Source organism: Ciona robusta, chromosome 1 (assembly GCF_009617815.1).
Source record: "Ciona robusta chromosome 1, ASM961781v2".
Taxonomy (NCBI): Eukaryota; Metazoa; Chordata; class Ascidiacea; order Phlebobranchia; family Cionidae; genus Ciona; species Ciona robusta.
In genome coordinates, this window is record NC_143235.1 from 3,391,086 (window position 1) to 3,403,453 (window position 12,368).

At 36.7% G+C, this 12,368-nt stretch overlaps 3 protein-coding genes across 3 annotated transcripts; 1 reads left to right on the forward strand and 2 right to left on the reverse strand.

Moving 5' to 3' along the window:
* Nucleotides 1–1,860: 1,860 nt before the first annotated feature.
* On the reverse strand, nucleotides 1,861–5,324 carry LOC149741495 (uncharacterized). The gene is made up of 4 exons (XM_089893169.1): nucleotides 4,879–5,324; nucleotides 3,660–3,804; nucleotides 3,154–3,260; nucleotides 1,861–2,639 (listed from the first exon to the last, which is right to left on the reverse strand). Exons 1-4 carry the CDS (start codon nucleotides 5,128–5,130, stop codon nucleotides 2,343–2,345), a joined length of 801 nt encoding a protein of 266 aa, XP_089749295.1. The 5' UTR covers nucleotides 5,131–5,324; the 3' UTR covers nucleotides 1,861–2,342.
* Nucleotides 5,325–5,829: 505 nt separating this feature from the next.
* LOC149741496 (uncharacterized) lies at nucleotides 5,830–8,361 on the forward strand. Its single transcript, XM_089893167.1, has 4 exons — nucleotides 5,830–6,872; nucleotides 7,207–7,351; nucleotides 7,729–7,835; nucleotides 7,945–8,361. The coding sequence occupies exons 1-4, from the start codon at nucleotides 6,621–6,623 to the stop codon at nucleotides 8,245–8,247; spliced, it is 807 nt and encodes a 268-aa protein (XP_089749293.1). The 5' UTR covers nucleotides 5,830–6,620; the 3' UTR covers nucleotides 8,248–8,361.
* A 644-nt stretch (nucleotides 8,362–9,005) lies between these two features.
* Nucleotides 9,006–12,069, reverse strand: LOC149741497 (uncharacterized). The gene is made up of 4 exons (XM_089893168.1): nucleotides 11,157–12,069; nucleotides 10,385–10,529; nucleotides 9,856–9,965; nucleotides 9,006–9,590 (listed from the first exon to the last, which is right to left on the reverse strand). Exons 1-4 carry the CDS (start codon nucleotides 11,406–11,408, stop codon nucleotides 9,297–9,299), a joined length of 801 nt encoding a protein of 266 aa, XP_089749294.1. The 5' UTR covers nucleotides 11,409–12,069; the 3' UTR covers nucleotides 9,006–9,296.
* Between the last annotated feature and the right edge of the window lie 299 nt (nucleotides 12,070–12,368).

The following is a 12,368-nucleotide window of genomic DNA, read 5'->3' on the forward strand; positions in this document are numbered from 1 at the left end:
ACAGACGTGACATAAACGTGACATAAATGTGACATACGTGACATAAACGTGACAGACGTGACATAAACGTGACATAAATGTGACATACGTGACATGAACGTGACATAGACGTTACATAAACGTGACAGACGTGACATAAACGTGACATAAATGTGACATACGTGACATAAACGTGACAGACGTGACATAAACGTGACATAAATGTGACATAGACGTGACATAGACGTGACATAAATGTGACATAAACGTGACAGACGTGACATAAACGTGACATAAATGTGACATAGACGTGACATAGACGTGACATGAACGTTACATAAACGTGACAGACGTGACATAAACGTGACATAAATGTGACATAGACGTGACATAAACGTGACATAAATGTGACATAAACGTGACAGACGTGACATAAACGTGACATAAATGTGACATACGTGACATGAACGTGACATAGACGTGACATAGACGTTACATAAACGTGACATAAATGTGACATACGTGACATGAACGTGACATAGACGTGACATGAACGTGACATAAATGTGACATAAACGTGACATAAATGTGACATAAACGTGACATAAATGTGACAGACGTGACATGAACGTGACATAAACGTGACAGACGTGACATAAACGTGACATAAATGTGACATAGACGTGACATAAACGTGACATAAACGTGACAGACGTGACATAAACGTGACATAAACGTGACAGACGTGACATAAACGTGACATAAATGTGACATACGTGACATGAACGTGACATAGACGTGACATGAACGTGACATAAATGTGACATAAATGTGACAGACGTGACATAGACGTGACATGAACGTGACATAAATGTGACAGACGTGACATTAACGTGACATAAATGTGACATAAATGTGACAGACGTGACATTAACGTGACATAAATGTGACATAAACGTGACAGACGTGACATAAATGTGACATAAACGTGACAGACGTGACATAAACGTGACATAAATGTGACAGACGTGACATAAACGTGACATAAATGTGACATAAATGTGACAGACGTGACATTAACGTGACATAAATGTGACAGACGTGACATTAACGTGACATAAATGTGACATAAACGTGACAGACGTGACATAAATGTGACATAAACGTGACAGGCGTGACATAAACGTGACATAAATGTGACAGACGTGACATAAACGTGACATAAATGTGACATAAACGTGACAGACGTGACATAAACGTGACAGACGTGACATAAATGTGACATAAACGTGACATAAATGTGACAGACGTGACATGAACGTGACATAAATGTGACACAGACGTGAGTAACGTGACATGAACGTGACATTAGACGTGACATAAACGTGACATGAACGTGACAGACGTGACAATTACGTGACATAAACGTGACATAAATGTGACATAGACGTAACATAGACATTTAGGCATAACCAGCGTATATCACTTTCTTTATTTTTTACTTTGGGTATCTCTCTGTTAACTTTTAGTCTTCGCTTTTTAAAATTGTTAAGCATAGTAGCCATACTGAATGTTTATTTCTTGATTGAAAAACTGAATGTTTATTCCTAAGTTTTTGTGGAAATAAACCACCACAAGATAAGTTATTAAGATGTTTTCGATTCTCTGATGAAAACTGCTGAAGCAGACCGACTCTTCATCAATCAAGTTGTTAAAGTTAAAGGAATAAAACCATTTATAGGAAGCGAAATGTTTGTTGTGGTACAACTAGTACGGTTTTTCGTTATTGGCTGCAAACTAAACGATATACATTAGGCCGACTACAGGATATTCACACGTAACACCATCTGGTCTAAAACTTGGCTTGCAGTAACTGCTTGGTTAACGTGTCAATTCATTTATTTTTTCCAAGTACAATGTTTTAATAGAGGAATCGACTAAAACGGGCGGTCACACACACACACGCTTAAATTGGAAAAAAATTTTGAAATAAAACAATCGCCGGTGTAATAATGGTTGGTATGTAATGCATGATTAGTGAACGGTGTAAGTTGCAAACTTATTACTCTATCACAAAAGAACTCCTTAGTGGATGTTATATGCACAAATTATTATGTATTAATCACACTGCTATAATTGACATTTAAAAGTAGCGGGAAATTTAATGAACACTTGCTAAAACAGCATTTTGAGAAAATGGAACTTCGACCAACAGGGTCATTTATTTGTCACGATAAAATTAAAGCTACTATATCCGCTAAGCTTTGTCCAAATAGTAAAGGCTTTGGTCTTTTCTGAAAGCTGTGTACGTCTTGCTTCGGAACCTTTTTGATATTTGATCGCTGTAATCTGAAGGGATTATTTCACCAGAACTTGAACCTTGTCATTGCTGCGTTGATCCAACCTCTTATACTTGCTGGGTTTTGGTAAACCTTGTACCCACCATACGCCCCAATGAGAGTAAGAACCCCGAGAGAAAACATCGTTTCTCGCATCATTCGCTTCATAATGAGGTGATTTTCCATGTAATCTTTTATAAGCGAGCCTCCAATATTAGCATGAGGAAAAGGTTTGTTTGGAACTTTCTCTCCCAGGAATTCACAGAGAGGTTCCCAGCCTTCTTTCATGTTAAAAATTAATAGTTTATCCTTCGGAGCGTTCTGTGTAATAAAAACCAAATAAAACAATGTAGCCTATTATGCATCATAAACTGTCGTTGCAGCATATTTGTAAAGCTTATAGAAAAACATTAAATTCCAAACACAATAGGAAAGGGAAAAGCCAAAAAAAACAGTTTTTATAAAAAAAAGTTAGTTTTTTATCGCGTTCAAGTGTAAAAATTCTTTACAGTTTTTAGCCCTTATATTTTAACTCTCTTTCAAATTTGTGGAATACACAATTATTCCGGTCCTATACAACCGAAGTATATTTTTACAGACTGCTTCTCTGTGAAACTTACACATACATAGTGGAGCGGGGAAAGATGGGACGCCGTTTCATTCTATTTCTCGTCCTATTTGATAGTAAACAAAGAACATTTAAAGAATTATTAATCGGTATGCTCACGACTCCCATAGACCGTTATTAATTGTTTAAAAAACGATCATGATATTTGGATATTATGTGCTAAAGGTGTCCTATATTCCCCCACCTTAAACATACTAATGCTGTTACCTGTAGTAGGTACGCATTGTGTGTTCTGTAGTTTCGTCCCATGACAAGCGGACTAAGTTGAAACTTAGACCAGGGCCAACTTCGTTTTGCAGATATCACAAGTTGTACTGAAATCAACAATTTTGATTAATTAATTTTGTTTGAAATGCGGAGAAATTTGATTTCAGAGCTCACGCCGAATAGAGTAGAATATAAGAAGCTATGTATGTAATGAATGTAACCTACTTTATCCTCGCGTAGCCGGAAAACGACAATCGTTATAACACGGGTTTAACACCTCGTGCCAGTTTACGAGTTACCATGTAGTATGTTACTTTGTAGGTGATTATTTTTTGGGGATTTTTTTATGTATGACTGATAATTTGGACAACCCATTATTGACCACTGGATTAGAGCAATTGCCGGTAAGTGTCTTGCCCAAGGACACATACGCCCACGATGGTAGCAGCGACGAGCCTTAAACCCATTAAGCTACACAGAATTCGTCTATACGCCACATAACTTACACGTTGATTCTGTGAAAGTAAAATGATTCCATCCTGACGGTGAAAGCATTTGCATGATAGTGTACATCGTATTATTCTCTGCTGTTCTTATTTGATTTACCAAGCTTTTGAGCAAAGTCTCTTCGTCCCGCATAGCAAATACAATCTGAATTATAAAATGGTTAAATTTAACTGTCAGGTTAGATTTTAATCAATCAACTTAAACAGCTGCAACAGGTAAGTGAACTTTTATTTCATAAAATTTATACGATATTTAACGATTGCGTGTCAAAGCAAATGTGATTTTTCTGTTACCTCGCGTGCGATTTTTTTATTATAGTAGGGTAGGGGAAGATGGGACACGTTTTATTTTACTTTCCCGTCCCATTTGGTATAGTGTAATGTCGTGGGTTTAGCAGTTGGTTTATTAACACGCGCACTGTTTTTATTGTTTGCGTAATATTTGTATTGTATGTTAGTTCAGTTTTGAATGTGTTTCTTCTCACTATTTGTGTTTTTTTTTCTGTTTTTCTTCACTATTTGACCTAGTATTTTGCCTTCCCTATCACCATTATTAACGCACTACTTGTTTCCTGAACTTATTTTAACGTTTCCGCGTGTTTCCATGTTGCCGTTATTTCCGTTCTAGTTATAATTGCTATGTGTCACGTATCGAGCATATTGCGCGTTTTTCCTCTTTTCAGTTTTGCGTGTATCCAGGGCGTTAATTTTCGTTGTACTGTTTTGGCTTAGGGTTGTTATATTGTTTTGTTCGGCAAAAGGGATATTATTGTGAGCGAACTGTTTTATCGTGAAGTGAAAGCCGTATCGAGTATATAGTTTTCGTATCTAGTTCTTGGTATAACAGTTTAATGTTTTTTTAATTCGTTTTATGCAGTTTTTGTTAAATTACATGTTTTTATAGTTGAGTTGTAATTAGTGTAGCTTAAAACAGACTACAGCAGTCAGGCCCCGCGGTTGGCCGTTAAATCAGCAGCGTCCGGGACCAAACCACCCTTATCAAACGTAACAGTAAGAATTCAAACAAATACAACCGTATTCTCAGGACTCCCATCGACCGTTGTAAATTGTTTAAAACACGATCGAATATTTAAATATTATGTGCTAAAGATGTCCTGTCTCCGCCTATACCCTACTGTACATATTATTTTCCCAACTTTACTGTATCAGATACAAATCAAAGTTTGTTTAAGCGATAAGTAACACTCGGCCCGTTTACCTTTGCTTCTGGAAAGGCTTCCAGTAGTTCTTTCCAGAAAAGATTACAAGGTGCATCAACTACAGCATCCACACCTTCGTACATTCTTCTAAAATCTTCCACTGTTCCTCCTTCTTTGATTATCCTTCTCCAATCTCTACCAAGGTAGTAAGAATTCTCAAGCCAGTCAAATGTTTTATAGTTTAGTTCCATAAATGCAGCTGTCATACTCTTTGTGCCAGTTTTACTGTATCCAGCGTATATTACCTTCATTTTTATTCAGATCTCTGAGCTATATACATACACTCAAACTTAAGATTAGTATTTGGTAGAACATACACACGGGTAAACAAGCTACAACAGCAGTATGTCAATATCACTGGAATTTGTGTTTGTACTTTGCTTGTGCAAATAAAGCATAAAAAATCCCCTTTGAAAATAGCTACATCAAGATGCACTGAAATTTTTTCACTAAAAGATACACTAAAAGTTCATACACTGAAAAAACTATTGGAACTGCAGACTTTGTGGGTTGAGAAAAGTTAGATAAAAACGCCAAAGGCTTTAAAGCTTGCTGTGTAAGTCTAGCAGGCGAAACAGTGTCAGATTTTAACAATAATGTTTATCACAAGCTAAAACTTTTAAAACAGCCCCACATATCTAAGATGTATATAAGTTGAATTAAACATAAAAAAATATTCTATGGCCCTTACAAAAACAAAACACCCCGTCCATGTCGCGTCCATGTCACGTCGATAAAAAAAATGTAACATCTATTTATATATGTGGGGAGGGTATAGGGGTCAATGACATGTATATATATAGGGTATACTGGTATAGGATATATATATATATATATATATATATATATACGTCAATATCACGTCGATAGGGGTCAATGACTCGCCAATATCAGGTCAATAAAAATGTAACGTCTATATAGGGTGGGGGAAGATGGGACACGTTTTAATTCTATTTTCTAATACCATTTAGGAGTTAACAAATAAAAACATTTTTGCTTGTACTATACTTAAAATGTAATAATATAAATTATTTGTTTATAATTTATTTTTTTACTAATGAATACAAGTGCACTGTAGAGACATACAACACTGTTTGCTTTGTGGTTTAAAAATTAACCAAACTGTATATATCTTATCCCTGACTGGACACACTGACCAGATGACCTATATTACTTTGTTTTCTGGCTGCTGCTTATTTTGCACACACTCTTGGTATAAACCTTTTCATTCACCGAGGTGCGTATAACAATACCGCGTCTCGTTTCTGCCACTTAAATCGCATATAGAATTATCAAAAAAAAAATGGTCAGGCAAAGGACCGAAGTGTGTGGCAGGCAGTCAACCCAAGAAGTTACCCTAAGCCAAGTTTTATACATTAGGTTTTACTTTTGTGTAATTACCACGTACTCCGGAAAACGTTCTTATCGCAAAGCAAAATGAAAAAAAACAGCAAGTTAATGTATACAGTATGGCGACCATGGTTATCAGTTAAAACTATAGTTAATTAACAAATCAGTTAGCTTGTAGTACTTCTAGTGTATATCAAAGTTCGGAGCAAATAACGAATAACCGTACTGGTTGCACTACCAATAACATATAGCTTGCTATAGATAGATGAATTCCTGTAATTTACTTCTTAAAACCAAAGAATAAGCATTCAGTATTGCTACTATTCCTGACAATTTAAAAACGTAAGGACTAAAAGATTACAAAACAGAGAGGTACTCAAGTCGATTAATAATGAAAGTTATATACGCTGGTTATGCTAAAACTGGAACTAAAACCATGTCGGCCGTCTTCAATGAGTTTGGCTACAACACTTACGATTTATTGGAGAACTCGTACTACCTTGGGAAAGACTGGAGAAGGATAATCGAAGTAGGAGGAACAGTGGAAGATTTTAGAAGGATGTACAAAGGTGTGGATGCCGTCGTCGATACGCCTTGCTATGTTTTTTGGGAAGAGATAATGGAAGCTTATCCGGAAGCTATGGTTAAAACAGTTTGTTTTTTAACTTAGAAAAAACGATTATGCAGTAATAGTCTAATCATGTTTCATGTGTTTCAGTTAATGTCAAATCGTAAAACGAATGTATGAATGAATGAATTAAGAGGGGGATTTTTTACCTTTTTTTTATACATGGCTAATAATTTGGACAACCCATTAGTGACCACTATAGGGTTGGAGCAATTGCCGTTAAGTGTCTTGCCGAAGGAAACATACGCCCATATAAGGGTACCTCTGCCCCTTGTATTACCGCTATTTTACTATTTTGATGTTAGCTTTATTTGAAAATATAAGATGTAAGATTTAATGCCTTGTGCAGATAATACTTTCCATAAGAGACGAGGATGCATGGGTGTGCAGTATGAAGAAACAGAAGGATTCTTTTGCAACCGAGCCTTTGTACATTCTAATGCAAATGTTTTCCTACTCGGGCTGGATACATTTCCAATTCATTTCTGCTGCGGGTAGGTTTAATACTCTCAAAATTGACGGCGTATTGATGGTAGTTAAAGTTTACGTTTTCTCAAATCTTGATTGAGTGCATTAGATTAGGTTAAACATTTTTTGCCCTATTTTACGATTGCGTCTTTAAACAGAAATATAGTAGGGTGGGGAAAGATGGGACACCTTTAGCACATAATTTCCAAATATCCTGATCGTGTTTTAAACAATTAACAATGGTCTATAAGATTCGTGAGGATATAGTTTTATAAATCTTTGAAAGTTTCTTGTTTACTATTAAATGGGACAAGAAAATGGAGTCAAAAGGTGTCCCATCTTCCCCCACCCCACTGTATATAAAAAAAATTGTTAGATTAAATTGAAAATTAATCTATTACAGCGCAGGTCATACTGGGTTCAACAGTAAAGTGGCCTTGGTGTAAATTTAATCTTAACCCAACAGTGTGGAAGAGAATGTACAGAAATCACAACAACTATGTACTGAATGTAAGTATGCAGTAAAAGTTAGGTGTTTACAAACAAATAGGCCTATTAACGTTTGCATATATAGAGGTATGGGCACTTTTGTAATGACCCTTACAACTTGATTCAACAGAATGCCCCGAAAGACAAGTTGTTGGTGTACAACTTAAAAGATGGTTGGGGACCAATCTGTGAATTCCTGGGAGAGAAAGTTCCAGACAAGCCTTTCCCACATGCTAATGCAGACACTTCAATCGTGAAAGATTTTATAGCTAATCACCCAATTATGAAGCGAATGATGCGAGAAGCGATGTTTACTTTCGGTGTTCTTACTCTCATTGGGGCGTATGGCGGGTACAAGGTTTACCAAAACCAAGCAAGTATAAGAGGTTGGATCAACGCAGCAATGACAAGGTTCAAGTTCTGGCAACTATAGGGATTATGATTGCATGTGCAATCAAGTCTTTGATCATTTTGTGAATGTAAACATATTTGAGAACTTGTATTTAATTATAATTTGAAATAAATAATACTTAAAGAGGTCACAAAATGCTAATAATGTTTCTCATGGAAAGTCCCATGCATTGTCGCTCGGCCGATTTTATTACCCGAGTGGTTTGGTCTTAAGGAAAAGGGATGTGCAGCTGATATGAACCTACGACTCAGTTACGCACTTAGTGCAACCGCAGGATATTGCAATAACAGTCCAGACAGCATATATTTTCCACAGCCTTTACAAAAAAACAAAATACCTTTGTCACGTTTATGGCCCGTCCATATCCCGTCCGTGTCGATGTCACGTCCATGTCCCGTACATGTCACGTCCATGTCACGTCCATGTCACGTCCATGTCCCGTCCATGTCCCGTCCATGTCACGTCCATGTCACGTCCATGTCACGTCCATGTCACGTCCATGTCACGTCCATGTCCCGTCCATGTCACGTCCATGTCACGTCCATGTCCCGTACATGTCACGGACATGTCATGCCCATATCCCGTCTGTGTCGATGTTACGTCTATGTCACGTCAAATATATAGGCTACACCACGTTTGATAAGGGTGCTATAGCCAATTGTTAATTATAGGCTTAACAGAACCATAAACCAATACAACTTAGCTACTGTAGCAACAAAAATCTGCAATATTTGGTATAAACAAAATTGTCCCCTAGCAGGCCTTACAATGCTTTAGTATAATAGTTGCGATTTTGTAATGATTGGTTAAGCGTTCGTTTTAAACATGCCCTGTTATAAAAAAAGCACTATTGAAATAAAAGCAAAAGTGAACGTTCATAATCGTCGTTCAATATACGTTGTATACGATTTTTTTCATAGTAAATGTGCTGTATTGTAATTCTGCCACCAAAATATTTGGTCAAAATGGACCTCAACACTGGAAATATAATTTAATTAAACGTCATAAATTAAAGTAGTATAAAGGCATGTCGTTATCTAGGTCTGTTGGTGATGTACATTCAAAACACCTTAGAGCTTGAACCTTGTCATTGCTGCGTTGATCCAACCTCTTATACTTGCTGGGTTTTGGTAAACCTTGTACCCACCGTACGCCCCGAAGAGAGTAAGAACCCCGAGAGAAAACATCGTTTCTCGCATCATTCGCTTCATAACTGGATTACTTTGCATCCAGTCTTTTACAAGCGAGGCTTCTTTGTTCGCATGTGGAAAGGGTTTGTCTGGAACTTTCTCTCCCAGGAATTCACAGATTGGTCCCCAACCGTCTCCAAAGTTGTATATCAACAGTTTATCTTTCGGGGCATTCTGGTAAAAAAAACGATTTACAGTGCTTAGGTTGTTTACTTTTTTCAACTATAAGAACATTAATGTTGTTACAATTAAACATCTCGTCGCTATATGTTATTTGTTGGGTGCAGGCTAATGAGCACACGTTGTATTCAATAGGTTTTGTACTTTTGTTTTTACCTTGAGTGTATTAAAACAAATCTTGAGTTTCTGTGTTTGTGTATTAAGCTAACAAACAAGATCACGCATCATGATGTCATGTTGCATGTTAGTGCATCCTTACTTGGAGAAAATATGCATTGTGATTTCTGTAGAGTTGTTTTAATACCACTGGATTCTTCTCGTAGTTTGTCCAAGGCCACCTACGTTGTCGTGGTGAAACAACGACTGGTTCTGAGTAAAAATACAGTTTGTAATAAATGAAGTGCAAGTCCTTATATCATGTTGAAAGATAATATAAATGTAAATAAGAAAGAAGAACTTGACATGGCGCTTGAATAATAATTATAGGATACTGGATTAGATGCTTGATGTTACGACATATGTGGTAAAGTGTATATTTGGGCAAGACACTTAATGATAATTGCTGTTTCAATTCAGTGTTTCTAACAGATTGTCCAAATCGTCAGCCATAAAAAAGAAACATAAACACCATTCAACACATAGAAATCATACTATACGTGTTAACTTGTAAACGTGTACGATATATATGAAATATAAAACAACACAATGTCCGACATGGGTCCCAGCAAAGTGCAATTTTGTTACATTCATAACAGTATATATAGCTTAACCTACAGCGGTACGTTTACCTGCTATTTGACTGAAGGAAAAATATTTCCACCCTGTATAAGAAAACACCTGAAATATTTTGAACAACCAATCACAGTCAAGTTGCTTGAGTTGGTTTATCATACTTCTTAACCATTCCTGTTCATTTCTCACACAAAAGATAAGCTAAAACAAAATACATTTTTTATTGAAAGGGTACACCCTATCGTATAACTATAGTAGGTAGGCTTAAGAGATAAGGAAATTTATCAGCGTCTTTTCTCGTTCCATTGGTAGTGAATGAAGAACATTTGCGGAATTAAACAACTGTCAGTGCGCGACCCTAAAAGAGCGTTGAAAATTGTTAAAAACACGATCTGGAAATATGGGTACGAACGGTATCCCATCATACCCTACTGTACACACTCTAATGAGTATTAATACAGTAGGGTGTGGAAAGATGAGACAATTGTAGCACATAATGTTCAAATATCCTGGTCGTGTTTTAAACAATCAACAACGGCCTATGGGGGTGGTAAAGATTCGGTTTTATAATTCTTTATTGACACAAAGTTATATACTTCACTCTTAAGCTGGCGTGAGGTGTATGAACACTCGTATTATAACGACTGTCGTTTTCCGGCCACGCGAGGATAAAGTAAGTTACATTCATCCATCCATTCATTCATTCATTCATTCATTCATTCATTCATTCATTCATTCATTCATTCATTCATGTTCTTTGTTTACCACCATTGGGACAAGAAAGTAGAATAAAAAGATGTCTTATCCTTCCCACCCTATTATACCTACCTTTGCTTCGGGAAAAGCAAGAGACAATTCTTCCCAAAACGCATAACTAGGTCCATCAACTACAGCATCCACACCTTTGTACATTCTTCTAAAATCGTCCACTGTTCCTCCTTCTTTGATTATTCTTTTCCAGTCTTCGCCAATATAGTAGCAGTTTTCAAGCCAGTCATAAGTGTTGTAGCCAAACTCACGAAATACCGCCCCCATGGTTTTAGTTCCAGTTTTACTATAACCAGCATAAATAACCTTCATTTTAATTACTGGCAGATTGATTACTGGCAGTTTGAAGTATACGATACCACAATATAACTATGTTCCACGAGGAATCTTTTCCTGTTTTTATAAAAAAAAAACATCAACCTGACGAAAGGGCTATTGTTACACTATTGCTAAAGTGTGCAAAATTCTTGCCTGAACTTCCGTTTCCATCTATCACTTGGCACGTTCCAAACAGCAAAAATTGGGCCACTGTTGACTACCTTAAGCGGTGAACGGCAAACACACACATATAGCTTCACTGCAGGGACAACACTGTTTGCTTCGTGGGTTAAAAATTAACCAGACTGTAATTTAACGTTGACTTGAATGAATGAATAAATGAACTTGCTTGCAGCGTTATCCTCGCGTGGCCGGAAAACAACAGTCGGTATTGCACGGGTTTAACACATCGTGCCAGCTTACCAGTTATTATGTATGTTACTTTGTGGGTAACTTGACATCCTTAGATCTATTACTTTGTGTTCTGCTGTCAACTGCTTATTTACACCCTTGGTTTAAAGTTTTTTACCTATTAATGTTACAAGTCCTAACCCACAGTTTTGCAAGTGTAGCAAAAGTAGTCAGTCATCACACAAGAGACATCAACGGACTAAGAACGTTATTGCTCCACTATTGCTAAACTGTGCAACATTCTTGCTTAAGTTTTATTCCCGCTAAACAGCAAAAAATGTCCTACAGTTGAACAATTTCAAGCAGGATTATAACTGCAACATAGAGATGGATAAGACTGTTTCATTTTGGGTTAAAAAATGACCAGTCTGTAGCTCAATATTAACTTGACACACTCAACCGCATTTCTTTGTTTTTTGAACCACGCTTATTTATGCACACCCATGTTATAAACTATAAAGTTTTCACTTACCATTTTTACAAGTCCTAACCGATAGCTTTGCAACTGTAGCAAAAAAAAAATCTGCAATATTTTATAATGAC